The sequence below is a fragment of the Opisthorchis viverrini genome (genome assembly GCF_000715545.1).
Source record: "Opisthorchis viverrini unplaced genomic scaffold opera_v5_229, whole genome shotgun sequence".
Taxonomy (NCBI): Eukaryota; Metazoa; Platyhelminthes; class Trematoda; order Opisthorchiida; family Opisthorchiidae; genus Opisthorchis; species Opisthorchis viverrini.
This window is the reverse complement of record NW_008751888.1, coordinates 447,538-468,171: the sequence shown is the minus strand read 5'-3', so window position 1 is coordinate 468,171 and position 20,634 is coordinate 447,538. Positions and strand designations below refer to the sequence as shown.

General features: G+C 46.9%; 1 protein-coding gene across 1 annotated transcript in view; it reads right to left on the bottom strand.

The window, feature by feature from the left end:
• Positions 1–2,832: 2,832 nt before the first annotated feature.
• T265_08694 (hypothetical protein) overlaps positions 2,833–20,634 on the bottom strand; it is a gene marked incomplete at both ends in the record, with an annotated part of 21,929 nt that continues 4,127 nt past the window's right edge. The window contains 9 exon segments of the mRNA XM_009174568.1: positions 2,833–3,845; positions 4,750–5,118; positions 5,829–6,051; positions 11,180–11,304; positions 13,119–13,287; positions 13,884–14,179; positions 19,507–19,725; positions 19,741–20,004; positions 20,462–20,541. Coding sequence (XP_009172832.1) covers positions 3,336–3,845; positions 4,750–5,118; positions 5,829–6,051; positions 11,180–11,304; positions 13,119–13,287; positions 13,884–14,179; positions 19,507–19,725; positions 19,741–20,004; positions 20,462–20,541 — 2,255 coding nt within the window.

Here is a 20,634-nt window from a genome sequence, read left to right as displayed (position 1 = left end):
TGACAGGTTCTCTTCACAATCGCCACTTAAGCTGCAGCGCCTCAATAAGATTCTCTGAAAAGATGGCTGCGGTGTAGTGCGGTGGATCCCGAAGAAGCAATGAGGTGAGGGATAAGAGTTATATTCCAGACTCAACCGGGAATTCTATGACCTGTTTACCGTAACCACTGAATACGCCAAAATCAGTGAGTGCAACTTCAAGGACAGCGTACCACTAGATGAAGTGCTGAGCAGAACCATACGCCTCAGCCCCGGTAGTTAGGCTTCGCACCGGCCAATAAGCCCAACTAGTAGGTGATTGGGCCAAAGCTCGAGCAGCTTACCGGTCCAGCAGCAAGGATAGCTCTGATTGGCCGAAAATATGGGTTCAACAGCCAATGATGTTTCACTGCCAATGCTGCGTCCAGACGTTTGAATTTGTAGCGCTTTCGTTTTATGCATTTTCAAAATCGAAACATTGTACTTGGGTTTTCCACCTGTTTCGGACACTATGCGCTTGTAGTCCGTCATGAGGAGACTGGACCTTACCGTCTGCGCACCTGACCGCCCCAGTGAGTTTTACTGGGGTATGTCCGCGAAACATTCGCAGATTCTCTTATACCGGCTTGGTTAACGGTTGGTGGTTAGACGAAGACAGTCTCTTGGACTTTCAGGTTAGGGGTTGGAACATATGTGGCGACTTGTTTTGTAAAAACGGTAATGTATTTGCGTTTCTCGCCAATGACCACTGCCTTGTGGTCAGGCTTTTGAGCCAAAGGCTTTGGTTGAGGACAACAACTCATACCAGCTATGGCTTTGAGACAACGGTGGTCGAAGACCTGAAAACTTCTCAGTTCCGCTGCCCGAGGAGACAATGTCTCACGGCCCCTACTCCAACCTGATACACGTTCCTCCCATCCTTCCTCTTCCAGCTTTATCCTTCGCCTTTTGTGATAGCTTCGTACCACACTACTCATTTAGAGCGTCGATTGGTGAAAATTCCAGGCGTTTTCTTAGCGTCTATCGAACTGGTTTGTTTATATATGGTACCGCTATTGTTTAAAATTGACCGCGGGTCGCGCAAAACTTGACCTGACCATCTGGAGACATGAAGTTTCTTCGAACGGCTAATGCAAGCACGGTCGTGATTGCCAGATAAACAATATGTACAAAGTTCAGACCTGACATACGTGTGTCACCTGACAACAGATATTTCTCTCAAAAAATCCTAGATCAACTGTTGTTTAGACAGTTCAACAGCCCAAGACCGGTTTCGACCTTCCACTTCAGACTCAGTGAATGTCGTACAAACTTGAAAATGGGGCGCCCTGGTGCAACACATTCAGTTAAAAGGGGCCGTCATAAACGAGAAATCCAGCTGGCTTCAGTTGAGTTTCTCGTTGAAACCAAATTCGTCTACACGTGAGAGTATTCACCGAGACCGGCTGTTCTGTTTCGAAATCCAGTACTACGTCGACGGTCGTGGAAGCCCTTTTGATTTCATCCAACCTGGCTTTCTGGATTAACCAAAAAGCATCAGTCCTAATCACCAACGTAATGTAATGACTCAGTAGAAACTAAAAGGACATCGTTTTCAGCAGGGGCTAGCGGTGAACGCTGCTCAGATTCGATTAAAACGGCTAGGCGTGGGCCAACAACAGTAATCAACCTAGTACAGAGACTGAAGAAGAATGATAACCGGTGAGTAGCGGTGCCGAGGTATATCGGTTTGTTGATCGTCATTCCGTCTAATGGTACCAAAATGGCGACGGCTATTCCCCACTTTCCACAAACAGATTACAGTGCAATTTGTCGCGCGCGACCTGCCGGTCAGAGCGTCACAACATACCCAGGAAGTTGTAAACCGGGTAGCGTCACGATCGAAGGCGTGAATGAGTTGCCTCCTGAACTGTGGTGGCTTGGTTGTCTCACGGGCTAATCCAGCTGCCGTTCTCTGCACCCTCAACGAATCTTGGTGTAACAAAACACCGGAAACCTGTGGAATCGCCTGCTTCAGCATTTTTACTCATACTAAGTCATCATCATCATCACCACTGTGAGCTTTAAGAACCACGTACTTGTCGTGTAGTGGTTGAAGCTGCCACAGTTTCGTTCACCGGTGATTTGGGGAGGTGGGGTAGATAGCTGCGCATTGGAGGCGGGAACTGAGAAATTGGTGCGTAAATACGGCAGTCAATGGACTTTTAAATGGGGGAATTCGGAAGAGAGCTATGCATTGAAGGCAATAGCTTAGATGCATGAGCACCACTGAGGGTGCGACTGGGCCATGCCTAACAATGCCTCCAACCACTGATATGGCCCATCCCGGGGTCCCCATTCAGGAAGACGGCAATGGCCAGCGCAGCTGTTTGCTGGTAATGGCTTTAATACTTCGCCGCCAAGTCATTGTTAGACCACCTCTGGCTCAAAGATGTTTTCCTCTTCATCCTCGACAGACATGTTTTCACAGACATACGTCAATTCGGACTGCCCATTTGCCAATGCCTAACAGGAGCAATCGGAATTAGGAGATCAGGTTCGAACCGCCGACATTCTGGTCAGTAAATTCGCGAATGAGCTATGTGGAGCTCGGTTAACCGACAAGCCAAAATGTGTACCCCGCTAGTACGTCAGCACTCAAATACAGCCGTTGGTCGTGTGTAGTCTGAGTGGCGCAACAATCCCGGTGTGCATGACAGGTATCCGACGGTGAGTCGTGATAGATAAACCGTCCGTGAACGTATCGTCAAGATGAGCGCTTATTGTATCAATAGCTTAAACAGGTTGCGTGGATTCAATGAAGCCAATCAGACAATTTTGAATTCTCACTGCGAACACGAACGCCCAGGATTCGCATTTACGTTCCTGTCAAAAACTTGGAAACCATATCCCATTGTCGACCGAAGCAACCACAGAAGGATCAAATCGTTTGTTTTCCATAGTGAATTCACGTGACAAAGTACAAATTTTGACTGAAGTAAGTGATGGCTGAATAGAGTCCAGGAAAACATTGAACCCGAGCAGCAGCGCCAAACACCGAGAGAGTGACGACCACCCTTCGGTGAAAGTTGAATTGCGAAAACACAATGGCTGATCGCATGCGGAAAACCCGGGGTGGGCACAGGAGCATAGGGTCATCTGTTTGTCTTCTATTTACAGCAATTTCAAACGGGATTTGGATGAGGGAGGGAGATGAAATAACAAATTATGTACAAACCGTTACAACGGGTTGCCGAGTGGCGAAAGTGATGAGGTCGTCTGTAAGGATAGGCACGCGCGAACGCAGGCACAAACGGCCAAGGTGATGAAGCAGCTACCGCTGTGAGAACTCAATCTGAACTGTGCATAAACTTCGGTCAGATGAGTCCCAGCCGCTTCTTATACTCTTGCAAGTTGAGAAGCCGACGAGCAGAGCCGGTTCCTGGGCCACTGGGGAGGGTTGGAGTGGAGATACCGTTACGCGAGTCCCGTGTATCGTTCACCGCACCACCACCACCACCACCAAACGACTGTGCGTCATGATCCAAGCCTTTCGGTTTGGACGGAGTGGTTCTCGAGTCGTTGAATGACGGTTGGTCCCCGGCACCATCCAAGTCCAGGTCAATGTGGATTTCAAAGTTGTGGATTGCGTGAAGTGAATCTTGCGGTGTGGACAAGCTGATCGGCTCGTCCTCGATGGTCCACTTCACTCGTTCCGCAGTGTTTGGAAATGGTGTTCCACCGACTTGGCCGGGTGTGGAGGGAATACGCGCGGTCGGAGTGAGTAACATGTTGGTCGAGGCGGAGTTTGGAAAGCCGGGGTTGGAACCATTGTTGGCCGTACTATCCAAGCTAACTTGGCTGTCACCTTGGGCATCTTTGTTTATCTGGAATCAAGACCAGGCAGAAAAGAAGGAGCTTTTGTAAGATGGGGAAGTGGCAAGACGATCCTCACCGCAAGACACCAAAAGCTAGTGTGAGAAAAGCATAGTGTAGGATAGGGAGTCTATGGGTCTCGCGGATAATGCTCGCACCGATGCGATTACTGGACGGTACAAATGGGATCTCACAAGAACAGGGCAGGAAACGGAGTGATCCTGCGGCAAGAAAACAAATGACTACATTACGGAACGATGAATTCCACATGCTCATAAGGTTTGGGTTCTATCCAACCACAACAAGGTAAGAGGTAACAAGTGGTTGTCAGTTCGTAGTCCAGTGTGGCTTGTTGCATCACGCCCGCGCTAAAATAACAGGGTGATAGTTCTGATGGCCACCAGAAGGGACGGACTGTCCGGCTGAGTTAGGCGGGAGAGTGTACAGAGTGCGTCAGCTAGTTTGAAACGAAGGGTATCGTCAGACCACGCAACGAAAGCCTAAGGGTTAAGCAGAAAAGTCGTCCCTTTGAACAAATACCTATCTTCGGGACCAGACGAAAAGAGCAACCAACGGTTTATTAACTTGAAGGAAAGCATCGGAGATCTTGCGTAATATACTGAGAGTGCATCCACCACTTACTGGTCGAAACGATGCATGAAATTGTAGTGGTTGGCCTTGTTTTACCGTACTTCTTTTCACGATCTAAACCCTAAACCAGGAAAGTGTCAGTGCCAACCAGAGATGCTTCTTCTGAGGAGGGACCGGAGTGCTTAGTACGACAAAATTGTCGCGGAGTCAAGTCGGAAACCTGGTTGTAAAAAAATCTTGCTCTTAACGTTCTGTTTTCTCCCCAGTAATCAAGCCCGAGTCAAAAAATAGCTACACTGGAAACACGTGACACAATAAGCTTACTCGCTTGTGTCGCAGCTGTTCCAGATATTTCTTCGTAACAATCACAGGTTGGGAGTGAACTCGAGTGAAGGGATCCTCTTCCTTCGATTTCTGAGCCTCGCGACTTTCTCTGCGAATCGCTTCTTCCGCTTGTTGTACGCTCAAAATCCGATTGCGTTGATTAATGGAAGTGATGGATTTGAAACCCATGGTTCTTCGTCGATCGATACGTTCGGCCTGGGTTTCGATGTCTTCCAACTCGGCGTCAATACGCTGGATAGCCAGTGTGTCACCTTCGACCTCAGCTTGTTCACGCTGTTTGAGTAGCTCGGCCTTGCGCAGTGCAAAGTTGGTGGGAGCTCGTTGGAATCGCTTCTTTGATTGGATGATCTTGGTGTGGGAAAAGCAAAAAAGGTATTTAGCATGGACGCTGAAATTGACAACTATGTACTATTATTCACCAAGCCTTATCAAGGTTGGCGAATGGAAGGTTGGAAGGCAACAGCCTACTAACATCACGGTTACAGAGCTAACCAGATGAACAGTTGACAGGCATTTTGCCAGATAAAACAAAGTGTTGGACTAGATGACGGTGATAGCCATGTTAGCGGTAGTGCTCCTTGGTCATCGTGAGAATCTAAGAAAGGTTCCAAATGCCGCACACTTGTTCACTGGTAACGAGGAAACTGGGAGGAATGCGCATTTGAGACTCTGGAATCAGGCAGTAGCGGCCTGAAGACGGTTGTTATGCTACCCACAAGAACCATAGAGGCAGGCATAAAGACAATGCCCGATCAACCAAACCCATGCAGAATCAACTGCCGAGTCATCGGTGGACTTAAAGAGCTGATAAGACAGATCGGACAGTCACACTTTTGCGGTGCCTCACCGCCTAACAGCCTCACGGTGATCGCTTATGTCAAATTACTGTCACTACCCTAACCGAACGAGATCTCGGTAGAAGCTACAGAGAATGCCCACAGGCAAGGCAGCACGGTTACAACATCCTCTACGGCAACCATCCCTCGCCCTTGCATCAATGATCGCCGTAAAGAAATACTATCGACCATAAACGTGACGAAAAAGAAGAAACAATATACCTGCTCCACCAAGTGTTCATCCTTGATCGGTTTGTTGATAGCATCCTGGATTTGGGCCGCTTTCTCGCTGACAAAAGCCAGTGTTGGCGGTTTCATATTGGCATCGGATATCCGTCGCAACCAGCTCTCGAATTCGGCCGGGAGAAAATCGGAGTTAGATACAAATGCCAGCCGAAAAGTGCCCTGATCTTTGCCAACACGTACAACCATTCCCTTGTTGGTGCTGAAAAAAACATGGACGATAGATTAGTGAACAGCATTGATTTTCCGAACTGGTCATCTTCTCAAAGCTCCACATGCTCTCCATAAAGGTATTGTACTCATGTGAGCATGTCCTGTAGATATGCTATCACACAAATATACAAGGCCCCCAAAAACAATTGAGATGTTGTCCTACCCTGTAGAATGAATACCAAACAACCGTGTGGGGAAACAAACAGCCTACATATTACCACCGAGCTAACGGGGGGCAAGCAACCCTAAAAAAACTCCAAACGTTAAGACCTTCGACCTACGACGGACACGTTGTTACGCGAACACATCAGTGAAAATGCAGACAACAGAATTCGTACTATGGAAGGCACGGTGTTATGTTCATAATCATAAACAATAACTTAGCTGCCATGTAATGATACAGAAAGAAAACCCCAGTAAATAGTGAAAGGAAGAGGGGAGAGACATATTGTGGAGAGCCGTATATTCTAAGCGAAACGGTCAAAACCTTGGTGTCTAGACTTCCCAAAACAAGCAAATTGAAGAAGACAAGTGGGCAATACACAGGAGTAGGACACCGTCAGACTCAGCCAGTATCTTTTGTGAACATTATCCAACACAGTTTAGCAAAGGTAAAAGTTCAGTTAAGCCAAGTAGCTCAGTGGGTAAGGCGCCAACCTACCGATGCGAAGATACATAGTTCGAACCCAACTCCACCATTTTGACTGTTTCTGTCTAGGTCTGTGTAATACGGAAGTATCCAAGCCCTCGCGCTTCCTTCCGGTGACGATCGTGTACCCTTTCCTGTAGAATTTATAACCGTGCGGAGGGACAGTCACCCAGGAACGCGCGAAGTGCCCAAGTTGGTAACAGTCACTGTTGGGCCATGGCTAGTTCTCCGCCAGACTCTGACAGGAGGTTGGAGTGGTCGAGTATAAGCAATACCTGATCCAAACACCACAGTCTGACAAGGTACGCCAGCTGCTCAAGCTAACTGGATTCATACTGAAGCCGGTTAGCGCCTACTGTGCTACCAGGGTATCGGTGATCAAACCCTGAGACGTAAGGTTTTTAGATTGGACAAGCAAAGTTTTGAGGATATAAGGCCCGTCCCCAAGGTCGTTTTGTAAAACAGCGCTTCACACTCATTGGTATTCGTTGTTGGAGCCAAAGGTGACGAAAGTTGACAAATATTGTTCGTAACTTGGTGATGCGTGCACTCACTTCATCTGACAGTGTAGTCATGCCTCATTCAGCCAACTGAATTTTCAACAGGATACATGAAAAGGAACCTTACACTTTAAAGGGGCAACCTGCATGTCGGAACTAGGGACCGTTTCCGATATTCTAGTTAGAACAGTTTGTGCAGACGCGTGGTCGTTAGATAACAAAACAGTATCATCCAAGTATTCTGAACTCGGCAATCTTTTTCGATAAAGAGATTTGTGCTCCCTTGGAGAATACACTCCACGATGATCTCGATGGCAAAATTAAACAAAAGCGGCAACACCCATAACGAACCCACCTTTCGATAGATCGTTGTCAACCCTAACGCGATCAGAAAAGAACAAATGGTATCGGGAACAGGAAGCCAAGTATATTCACAAGAGTTAACCTGTCCATGGAGTCGAAGGGTCCCTTGAACTCAAGATGACGAACGAACAGCACAAAAGTAGCTGATTACGGGGATACAATTTAAATCCGTCAGCTACACCAACTTTTCGGTGCCCAGCTGCAGTGCCACCAGAAGGAAGCACGAGGACTGGGATACTGCCAGGTTGTCCGAGCCTAGATAGTGGAAGTCGAGAGGTAGATGCTGGGTTCGAACCACGGAACTTCCGATCGGTAAATTTGCGCTCTAACCACTGAGCCATCTCAGACCCTCATTTTCAATACTGACAGGTTGAATGTTTGGTAGTAGGTTCGCCGCTTCAAATCCAACTGGTTCTGTTCATGGTCAAGTTAGTCAAGCATTCTCCCCACAAATGTCACGTGGATGACCTGAACATAGGTCACATCGTCGAAGCCGACAACACCATCCACCCGGATACCCAGTTTACACGTGAATTGAACTAGAACGGTTCTACCACGCTCTTGAACTTTTTAATCAAGTGGTTCACTGTCTCCTACGATAAAGCACAAATTTGCTTGGGTCGTTCAGTGATTTAGTGCTGTTCCAGGATAAGAAAGGTAGTAAAATTTCTAACCTCGAGTGGGGTTGGATTTGCCAAACACACTGCAGAGGAATCTCGGAGGAGCATGCGCCTCACTCAATCACTAGTCGCCCATGTGTCACTGGTGTCTTCTGCGCACTATTTCCTGGTCATGCGACCGACACCGTTACAGGTACTTTTGATAAGAGGACTGTCAGTCGCGTCCACTAACTGACTGATAATCGCTCAACAACTTACAGAGATTTCTTCCGCTGACCACAAGCATGTATCTACCTCAGCTTCAGTGTTCGTATCTAGCTGGACAGAGACATCAAACAATCAAGCGGAAACGCTCACGAAACAAGTTCCAGACAGAGTAAAGACAGTTGCGACCCAGATATGCACCCGTGTACCGATACAAGGGCGCTCACGCTGTCTACCCTAGTTCGAATTTGACTCCAAACGGAGTTGGGATGGGAAAGTGGGTGAGTTCGTTAACCCGACTTCGCTTATCACGGTCGGCTCCCCGCATTGGTAGGCTGCTCAGTCAAATCGTAGTCGGAGTGGTGGTGCGGTATATCGCTGTCCAAGCTTGCTCAGATCCACTGCCCTCTTGATAACAGATGAGCGAACACGGTAAGTACGCGCACCCAGTCGGAAATTGCCCTAATCGCTAAGGTAGATTGAAGTTGGCTGGAGCCGAGTGACGTAGTACATTTTGAAAGTGAACATGGGCGAACGCAAACTGGTTTGGTTTGAAACTGTCGTCTGTTGCGAGCGGACCAATGGTGCTCTGATTGGCCGATCAAATGGTTGGTTTATGAGGCCGGTATTTCCGAAATCCAAAAAACCATCAGAATAATCTGCGATGATTACACCATCCAAAGTTTGTACTGAATTGAGAATAAGTAGTTCGCGTCTGGGACGACCAGACGGGGCCAAAACTAAGGATCCTTGACCTGACCATAACTCCTGGTGATGCGTTCTCCCATTCCAATTCACTCATGGTTTGCTTCAGTTCATGAACTGGATCATAGGCCAATGATCGGTTTTCGAGGTAAATAGTTACCCAAGGTTGCGTATTTTGGGGTTAAGGAAACTACCCAATCTTGACTAGACCATTCCTCTAACAAGATCCTAATATAAAAGTTGGATCGATTTGCCGCAGCTGAGTGATTACACTGCACCTGGATTTTTCGTCAGGAAGAATGCTCAGAGAGTGTGTTTGCATATTAGCACCTGTACTTATTATTGGAGCACATAAGCGTTTTTTTCACGACAAAGTCATGATTTTTTTTGCTTTCTAGAAGAAACGAAGGACGGGGACAAACCGAGGCCCGTCGCGGCCAGTCCAACGGCCGAACGTTTCGACTGGGAACTTACAAAGGCACTGTACATTGTGAGCTGCGCATCCATCATGTTCGCAACCGATTCAGTGGGTTTCATAAAAAGGGCACTCCATCTCGAACAAATTTCCGAAAACCTCGAGCCAAACGACTAAATCGGGACTACGCATGATTTTCCACTCAGCTCCCTTTGAACGAACCGGACCTCTCCTTCATCAAGAATTGTTGTCTAACCAAAACTTCCGGACCAGACTCCTGGTTGTTAGTCTGGTAATCGAAATTCCACGGTGATGGCTGACGTTGAACCTGCGAGCCTGAGACTCGGGGACTATGCCTACCTGATAAGCCCCACAAAAGGTGAAAATGGAAATAGGTCATCGAAGAGCTTCCAGGGACCTTGAGTAATGTGTTAAGTCAAATACAACTAGAATGAATCCCTGAGGTTCTGTGGAAAGGGGTAACATGTCTGATGGGTTCTCGGACGCCAAACCATCAACCTGTTGGTGTTATGGACAGCGCTTTTCATACAACATCTACCGGTGTTCGCGCACCTCGCAGGGAACATTCAGTGAATGGATTACGGGTGATTGGGTTTTTTGTAAGCATTTAAAGGCAAACCAGTGGTAGAAAATTTTCACGGTTCTTCGTTCACATGTTGTGAGCACTCGTTTGCCCGTGAACAACTGAATGTAAACTCCATTGAATAAAGAGGACAATTGTTCAGTTATAACACCCTTTCAGCGCCTAACTACCATGCCACCCAAAGGAAGCACGAGAGCTGGGATACTGCCAGGTTGCCCAAGCCTAGACAGGTGAATTCGAAAGGCGGAGATCGAGTTCGAACTACGGACCTTCCGGTCAGTAAATAGCGTTCTAACCACTAAAAAACGAAGAGTCAGCACCATATACATAACCTATACACATGCAGTGGTTCCGGTTAGTTCGATTTGATGGGAAATTGAGGTGGATAACCTCATGTCGATGCTAAATTTGAAGTATAAACCCATCGACGAGAATACCCGGAAGGAGGAGTATGTACCGAAAGTAGTTGCTGAATCAATGCACAAAATCGAATGCGTGACTGGACCATGTCTGGCGATCGTCTCGGGACTTCCATTCATGGAGCCGGTTTTCATGCCCTCCTGACTGGACTGCCCCCCCCCAGACCTCCCGCAGAACAATATTTCGTTCACTATGGTTGGACAAACAGGCCTGCGCAACCTACCGAGTACCACCGCCTCAACTACTTCGATAAATCAATTAGGCGAGAAAAGTGCGCAAGAGAACCAATAGATATCTGTCAACAACAACCATGTGGGGGTCGTAGACGCGGATACTAAGCATCGATGTGTAAAGATGATGGTGCTCGTCTATGTAGCACTTTTAGAATGAATGATCAGCAAGCACTCTTAGCATAGCCAGGACAACAACACAATGAGTATGACACATGTATTGACGCCCATTGTGTGCCAGTACCAAACGAATTTATGTAACCGCTTCACCCAATAAAAATAAAACCACGGGATGTCGCTAGTGGGACGAGAAACAAGCCAACTGCGAAGGGCAAAATGGGAATCAAGCAGAGAACAGAGGCTCGTTAAAAGAGATAAAGGCGAAAACCTGGCAGTCTATGACTCACCGGGTTTCCCCAAGGTCATAGATTTTCGGTGTCTCTATGATGTCCACAATTTCCGCGCACCGGTAAACGGCCACGCCTTGGTTTAATCCAATATTGATCCGAACAAAACAGCCTTTGACCAATGACTGGTAAGCCAGATAAGAACAGATAGAAGACATCACGTGAATCAACTTATATTCGTCCACATGAGGTGCTGAACACATGACAGAAAACTGAATGAGCTGTGACATGATGCCCTAAGATGTAACCATTTACTAAAATGCGCGGGAACTTATTCACATAAGGTCCTGTGCATGGTCTCTCTGCGGATAAAAAGTCGTGAAACGATGCATAGTACGATCGGCCTAAATATAAAAAGTAGGGCGAATTCGACATGCATAAAATTTCACGGGCCGTTATCAAGAACTAACGGCACCCTGAAGAGTCACCAGTATACCACGATGGGAAAGCAGAACACTGATCTGGGGCGGTAAGAAAAGTAATTAGGAGAGGAAAACCATTCCGATGATCCACTCTTTTGAGTCGTTCTTATCTAACCCCTATAGTTCAGCACAGTTATTCGCCATTAATCATCATCATCATCATCATCATTATCATCATCATCATCATCATCATCATCATCATCATCATCATCATCATCATCATCATCATCATCATCATCATCATCATCATCGACAGCATGACATCAGTGTTCAACACCGATGCTTCACTGCCGTACAACCATGACTTATTTGAAAGCCTTATTGTAAAGAAAAGAATAAAGATAGATGGGGGAGGGACTTAGTGTTAGCTTAACACAATCATTCCGAGGTGCCTACACCTCCAGACATTCACCCAGGCAATCTGGATAGAAACTGACAACAAGAACGCCACTGACATCGGTTGGCAGCCATATCTTGTTGTGTCTCCAACCAAGCACAATGAGGATTACGCGGTCCCCATCCTGGAAGGCGAGTAGCACCGACAGCAAGCCATTAATCACTTACCTGGGTCGAATTGCTTTAGAAATCACCGCTACAATCACGAACGGTAGGTGCGGATAGCGAGAGGAGGGAGTGAATAAGACACGATGCGGAACTTGATTAAAGTAGAGGCACCACTGACTAGATGACTGGCTTATGTATTTCAGTGTCTATAGCCACTGATGTGTAGCGCCCACTGGGGATTCGAATGAGTGATAAGTAAATGGAATTAAGTTCCATGCTAAACAAGCCAGAGGTATGAGTCACCACCATCATCATCATCGACAGCATGATATCAGTGTTCAATACCGATGCTTCACTGCCGTACAAGAGGTATGAAATCCCCTGTTTGATAGTAACTTCTCGCAGCGAATTGTTGCACAATCTTTAAAGCAAGGCCTTGGCAACAACGGAAACCCTTCTAATCAAATCTAACACAATATGCAACAGTACACAACTGAAGCTCAATGACCCGTCGATTTGAGGTTGTATGATGTACGACAGAGATCTAATAAGTAGCACACAAGTGGGAAGTCTTGTAGACCTACAAATGATTCCCTTTCTGTAAGCATGTGAATAGCTGTCAAGAAACCCGAGAGTTGAGGTTGTCCAAACATAAACCGGAAAAGACGAATGACTAGAGCATCGAAAGAATGTCATCTTCGCACGCCGAGTCCGTGATTCCTTTGCCAGACTGATTGATTGTACAATGCAGATGGTGGGTCAATAAGCCCCAACTCTGATGCTGGTCTACGCGCGTCTTTCGAGAACGAAATCACGTGACATATGGTTGGTCACGATAGTGCCCTTACGCGTATTGGTAAGATACCGATAAGCAGTTACTGGACCGCAGAAATGTTTCTTAGGTTAAGCCATCCGTTCGATGTTTGTGTGGTCAGACTGTATGCACTCATTCGACCAAATGAGCGAGTAGCATGTCCAAAACCAGAAAACCATGGACAAATCGAGGGACTCACGTCAAAGAAGGGCATGTGGACCCATTTCTCCAGTTTGAAACGGGACAATCGGATTCTGGACAGTTGTTCGACGGAAGAGACCAGTGATTCCTCGGGAGAACGGCTACGACCACGTGCGTCATCTTCACTGGAAGAACCGGACTGTTGGGATCCAGAAGAACTGGAGAGACTGGATGATGGGAAGATAAACCGCACGTCATAAATCTAACATATGGTCCTCATTTCATAAGCGGGTTTCAAACCACACTCAATCAGACTGGCCAAAAAATAATGGTTTAATGTCGACCCGTCATGGCTGAAAACGTTGGAAGTGTTGTAGCACAGGTACTAAGTCAGTTTTGCTGGAACTTCATCGAAGAGTGAAATGAAGCAAGACTCCAACTCTAGGGAGGTAGCAGTGAGATAACTCATCAGGTGACGCATTCTCACATCATCACATGAAAATCCAGCAGATTTAGTTTTGAACATAATCCTTACAGATATCCATTTACAAGCACCTTCAAATCGGCCACCGGGTTCCGCCCAGGAATGATGTACACGTGTCTTATCAAAAAAGGCATAGAAGATAGCTTCTCAAGCTAAGTCCTTCCAGCCCCCCCCCCCCTCCATGAAGCTTCGAGGAGTAATTTAGTCGAAGACATCTATTTCGCGGAACTACGATGTTGAGAGGATCCAGGACGTGGACACATGGTTAATAAAATATATCCAGTCAGGGGGCTCCAGCAAAATGACGTCCATTCAATACAAAAGACAGAATTTACAAACCTGGCACGTCGTGCTTGAGGTCGGGCGCCTGGACGGCTGGAATCCGTGGAGTCTGATTCGTCAGAGAAAATCCGTTGAGACATTGAGGTAGCACCATGCTTTCCCCCAGAGTCCCTGGACTTCCTCGCTTTTTCATCTGTCTCTGATTCAGAGGAGCTGCTTGCAGCGCTTGACCGCTTGGTCGTAGTAGCTCGCGCAGCAGTTTCGTCCTCCGATCCGGACTGAATACGACGCTTCTTGGCAGCTTGCTGACGTCGACGTTCAATCAGCTCGTTGAACTTGTGACTGTGTGCTTCCTGAGAAAAGGATAAAGATAAATTATGGCAAGTAACGGTACAGCTTGTAGGTGACCTGGGCTAAAACATCGGATAGAAAACGAAAAGAACGGCATGGAGGCGGTAAAAATGGTATTGTTAACATAGTGTTACTTGAGATAATTTTTCCGAAAATATTGTGAGGTATGCGGCTCATCTGGATAAGTGTTGTACTTTATGCCCCCAACTTCTGTAGAGCAAGCTCCTTCCTGCATCTGAAAAGTGCCACTGAGCCTAAAAATTCGGTACGTTGGTCAGTCTTCGGTTGTTTAGGATTACCAGGGGCTAGTATGAGCCACTTGTACCAAAACTGAATTCCGAGATAACCTTTATGAGTCGCCACAGGCAAAATTCTAAGCTATTTGGTGAATTGGGATGGTATTCAAATTTGGTAAGATTCATTGGTCTAAACTCCGTTCAGACAAATGAACCGTACAGTGGTGGGACTTCCCCTACTATCATGGTGCGAAAACCGTGCATCTACATAATAGGGATTGGCAGGGATCACTTGTTTGTTTACTCCTGAGTACTCCATAGTATTACCTGATTCGTAAGATGACCTAGTGGACGGATCGATCATTGGCAGTAACAACAACTGACATCTGGATGTTCTTAATACAAGCCACCAGGCCTGGCCCGTGCGCAGTTTGTCAAGACCCATCTGAACATCAGTACCACCTCCAACGAGGTGGTCGGGTTTTCAAATCTGGAGCAGTATAAGCAGGCGCTAATGGGCTGAAAACTTCCGGAGTCTCACAACATTCACTGCAATAACTCGTTTCGATAATGTGGTGAAATATTGGTAGCTCGGGTGAGTTTCGACCTTAAGCGAAGAGAGCACTGGGCAGGAAATGGAAACGAAAAAGGGTCAGCGAACAACAGAAAGGTAAAAAGAACCAAGACTCGCCACGCTTATGGACTCGGATTCACTATCCACTGTCGGGTCATCGCACAAACCGTTTCCAGCCATTTATGAGGGTGGAATCAGCATGTTCTCTAAAACTGGAGCTTATTAGCTGACCATCGCCAAAAGGTTTGGAATGACGAAAAGCAGTCAATGGCTGAAGCGGCAAATGACGAGTATACAATCAACTATATCAACTGCACATCAGAGTAGGATATGTTATTTGTTAACAACATTAAATAAAACATGACTGCCTGAAAGAACCAGCTACACCAAGTATTAATACCAATACTCGGTTCGAACCCGACCTCTGCCTCTCAACTTCCCCTGTCTACGCTTGGGCGACCTGGCAGTATCCCAGCCCTCGTGCCTCCTTCGTGTGGCATGGCAGCTAGGCACCGAAAAAGTGCTACAGCTAAACGATTATTATTGTTATTTAATAATCGGTACAATGTGAGAACCTGAATCACCCCAAAAACTAGTACGTCCACAACTAAGACGACATAGTCAAATGAGCTGGATAGGGGGCTGGGGAAGTGACTGTGAATTGGGAGGACTGTGTGGTGTGGTGCAAGTGCAAAAGTGTGGATGTCATTCAAGTCTGTGGCACTGAACTGAATGACACCCAAGTCTGCATGCTGGCCATTGGAAGGATCGAGCAATATTTGGCATGGACAGGAACCACGAAGGCTCCAACGTACACAAGTACAGAGTCTAAATGCGCACTCCTACTTGAGCCGGGTGAAGAGTTCGACATGTTTTGATCACCAATGGCCTTGTTACTAACCAAATCGAAAAGCTGGAGGCAAAACTTCATTCACCGCGCACCATGACTCATTGAGATAGCTTCCCTGAGACGAAATACTCATTTCGAATTAGCCTCACCCAATCAGAGTTACACAGGACTGGAACCTACTAAGAAATTGGCATGGAGACGCAAAAAATGTGCAGTTGGCCGCACATCGAGAAATGGTAGCTATGAAACCAGATGGAACTCTCACGTTTCTGGCAACATACGCGAGTAGACGAGGTGGGCCGAAAGGCGAATGAGTTCGATACACTGAATCAAGTTGTAGACCCAACCACAGAGGGGAGAATAGGGGAAATCGTTATCTGCCGCCAACGACGACGGTCTACGCCTCCCGCGGCCTCAAATTTCAAGAGGGTAATTTTGAAACGATGAATTCCATGCTGGATGGATGCACTGTGTTGGGTTCCCCGGATAGAATTCAAGAGACATTATACCAATCAGTTCTAGGTCTTGGTTACAGTCTACCATTCGATCATTTAACTTACTAAATTGTGAGGAGTTCAGAGTCCCTGAACACGCATATTCGTAAAAAGTCCATATGAGGGATTCCGTAATAGGCATCCATGTGCAATATATAGGTAGTATGGGTAGTACATGAAGCGAGATGACTCAGTGGTTAGAGCGCCAACTTACTGACTAGAAGGTCCGTGGTTCGAACCCGGCCTCTGCATCTCGGCCTCCCCTGTCTAGGCTTAGGGCAACCTGGCAGTATCCCAGCCCTCGTGCTTCCACCAGGTGGCGTGGCAGTTAGGCACCGAAAGGGTGCCACAGCTGAACGGTCTTGATATGGATAGACTACCCATGTAGCAAACCTGAATGCCACCGCAGTATGAAGAAGCGGGGCATTCAGTGTAGCATGTCACATTCGCCAAAAAGGGTTTGGTGTGGGAAGACCGGCTCTCTCCGGTAGACGGTAGTCAAACATGTCCCAGCGAATCCGATTCATTACTTGGTACACTTTTATGGACCATTTCACTACGTACACGCTGCACCTAGTTGATGCCCGCTACACTATGTAGAGTGATGATCAGAAATCTGAAGAGGTTTGAGTTCCTTAGATCGAAGGACCGAAGAGTTTCACAGCCACAGAGTAGGACTGATCCGGCGGAATTCTTGTAGGCACAGCCCTTCAAGCAGTGGTATTCGTTTCTGACGTCAAAGGTAAAGCAAATTGGCAGATATTGCACGCGCCTTTTTGGTGCGTGCACTGACCTCAACCCGCACATTGCAAGTACTGCCTAGTTAGCTTGTAAATAAACTTCCTCATTCTGAAGTTTCAAAGAGTTGCACGGTAGTAGCAACGACCTTGGATTTCGAGGGTGGAAAAAATGCACACTGTAACAGAAGACCACTGTATGGCAAGTACGTGGTCCAAACAGGTGATGATGATGATGATGATTCTATTTGGGGTGGCTCGTGAAGACGCGTGACCGTCAGATAACAGAACGTCATCCTTATACTCGAAACCCACTGATATTTCTCCGTATGTGATTCTGATACCCGGATCATGGTCCCTTGAAGTGCACACCTAACTCGATCAGAGGTATGTGAGTAAACCGCACGAAGATTATTCACAAAATATGGTGGCATTCCTTGTTGTCCTACCTATCAGCAGGGTCGAAGACTCTCTTGAAGTCAAGGAGAATCGCTACAGTTGGTCAGCGATCAGCTGCCCAATCACCTGACGTTATGTGACGGTGTGGTCAATGAACCCTTACTCGGTCGAAATCTCGGGTTCGTGTCCCGCGTGAGGCCAGACGTCACAGTATTATTGAAACTGGTAACCGTGTTACAACCGGAGTGAGGCTCATACCATTATGGTTGAAGCAGTCATTTCCGATATCTCCTTTGGGCATAGGTACAAATGCTGATTGGCTACAGATTGTTGGACCGCACTCCTGTCTCTAAATTAGTTTAAACAACCTGATCAAGGCGAACCACAGATTAGCCACCGTTCCTGAACATTGCTGGTGTGAGTTCACCCGGCTTAGCGGCCCAATGTCGCTTTAGGCAGAAAGGTATATTGGTAAGTCGAGAACTGAAGGAGGGTGTGGACTCAAACAACGGCTCGAGCTGAGCTCGTCTACTGAAAGGCCCGAGTACAAGACAGAAGACCAACTAAACTGTTATCCAGAATATTCAGCCCAGTGTTCAAGACGTTGTCTCTCGTTGAATAATAAGCTTCCAATCTCATTCCTGATGAACTTAGTAAGAGCTAGTTTTTGATCCTATCAGGTGAGGCGCACTAGCTCTCTTTATTTTTGGACTCCCCTGGTTCACCAGGCTTCTCTATCGACAACCAGGCTATGCCTGAGCTCTTGCGTGCCTGGATGGGACGATGTCGAGACTGTGTACAAAAGATTTATTGGAACACATCCCTGCTCCAAACATGATCCAAAAATGATGACAGATAAAACTGTCTAAATAGCAGGCGAATTTTCCCAGCAAGGTGGAGCTGTGTCCAGAAAGTCGAGCGCAATAAGTGGCAAACGTAGATACAGTTCTCCCATACTGGTGGAAACCCCTAACCATCCCACCATAGAGCCACATGTCAAACGACATGTAAGGTCACACTAAGCTGCGGGGTGAAATTGGAGTGTGAAATGACTGTAGCGCTGTTTTGGAACTTTGGAATAGTACTTATGGACGGTGTGCCAGAACATCCTGATCGAAATCAAAGCTGTACCTCCGACGGCGCTCACCAGTTTATCTACCATCCGCTATCATATTTGGTTGCAGCTACCTTGGAGGCGTTATTTAACAGATCCCTTGACAAGACGCTGTCACAGGACTGGAAAACCATGGCTGTGAATTCAGCACTAAAAAGTGAAAACCTTGAAATTGTTTCAGATCCGAGTTTAACTGCAGTGCTGAAGATACCTCCGATAATGATCGGAGAAAACCCAATGTCATACTCTGCCACCATTCAACCGCAGTTGAGCAGCGTAAATTTTTGCACGAACACTCGTACCCAAAATCTGTTCTGAACAGTGATTGGGTTTTGCAAGCCAGATCTTCAGAAAAAATCAAATACAATCTGCCGATGAACTGCTTACCTGTCAGGTGCAAATACGGTTGAAACGCCATCTAGTATGAAGGGGTACTTAGCTACAGTGGATGGTAGCCAATTCAGGCCGATGATTGCCATCGGGGGAGTAGTGGAGCGTTTCAGCGATAAAGTAATATCTACACTGGCTTGCTAAGGGTCCAGCTAGCAACAGGAAACCTGAGGATGACCAGGTGTTGCGCACTACGGAAGGGTTGCTCTCGCACGTTGTTTGTGGCTGTCTTGAGAAGCCCCTTAGCAACAGGAACCTGAGGATGACCAGGTGTTGCGCACTACGGAAGGGTTGCTCTCGCACGTTGTTTGTGGCTGTCTTGAGAAGCCCCTAACTGTAGTGATTGATACAATGAAAAAGACCGTTAACTCCTCTGGAATCGATTTTCGTGAGGTCGATAGCGCAAGAAACTGAACACTTTTCGGCATTTGCTTGTTTTGAGCACTAGACACCCATCTAATTATTCGCCCCCTTATCATATGTTTTAAGCCTGTGTTAGGACAATGGCTGGATCACACAGAAAGTTCTTCCTTACCTTTTTCTTCTCCAGAGCTAATTTTCTTTGACGAAGACCACGAGGGCCAGCACCACTGGAATCAGTGTTCTCACCCTCATCACTATCCGAACTAAAGACGTTGGCGTACGCAGACTGCCGCTTTTGTTTCTGGCTATCCACAGCGGTTGAATTAGATGCCTTCTCGGCACGCTCCCTGTCTCGCCTTTCTTTCAGCTTTTGTTTAACTGCGCGACGTGCCTAGAACATAACAACCGTTATCACGTGTTCTACCTGAATAGCATCCCGTCGTTCTGCTCTTCTGAAAAGTTCTTCCTCCCGCTCTTTCTCACTCATTTTTTCCAGCTTCCGTTTATCATCCTCACCCCCAATTAGGTTTTCGTCGAGACCATCGTCCTCATCGTCGTCCAGTTCGTCGCTGGATATTTCACCTTCCTCAAGATTTACGACATTTTTCTCTACGCGTGTCATCTTGGGGTGATGTTTTTTCTTCTTCGATTTCCGCTGCATCTGCGACCACTGGATTGATCAATTTTGAAAACTTCGAAAAGTTTGCTCTCAAAGACAACAAACCTCCTCTTCGTCATCACTGTCGGTAGAATATGATCCGTTGGGCGAAAAACGCGTTGACATCCTCAAAGTGAGATTGTTTGGCCCGCCAAGAGAAAGCACCGATTGAAACAAGAGTCCGATCGGCTCAGTGTGCTAATACGACGCTTGAATGTGTAGGAAACCAAGAGCTTGTGGAATCTGATTAGCGCTTGGTGATGACGCATATGTGGAGTGTGTAGCTGGTATGAGAAGAAACCGCTACCGCTTACCTCAAAATATCGGTCTACTATAGAGAGCTTGTTCTGATTAGCGCTTGGTGATGACGCATATGTGGAGTGTGTAGCTGGTATGAGAAGAAACCGCTACCGCTTACCTCAAAATAAATATCTACTATAAAGCATTGTTCACGGATTCACGGATTCACAGATTGATACACAGGATCGAGGCTTTTGCCCAAGTTTTCCGGGTCGGTTTTGTTCTTGTCGGTCAGCGGCTGTCGTCCACCTGAAGGGCACAAGTAAAAAATGGTGTAGCACTGCTCTTTATGTTCTCAGCGCGGGGCAGTATGCTCGCCAGCGCGAGGATTCGCATAAATAA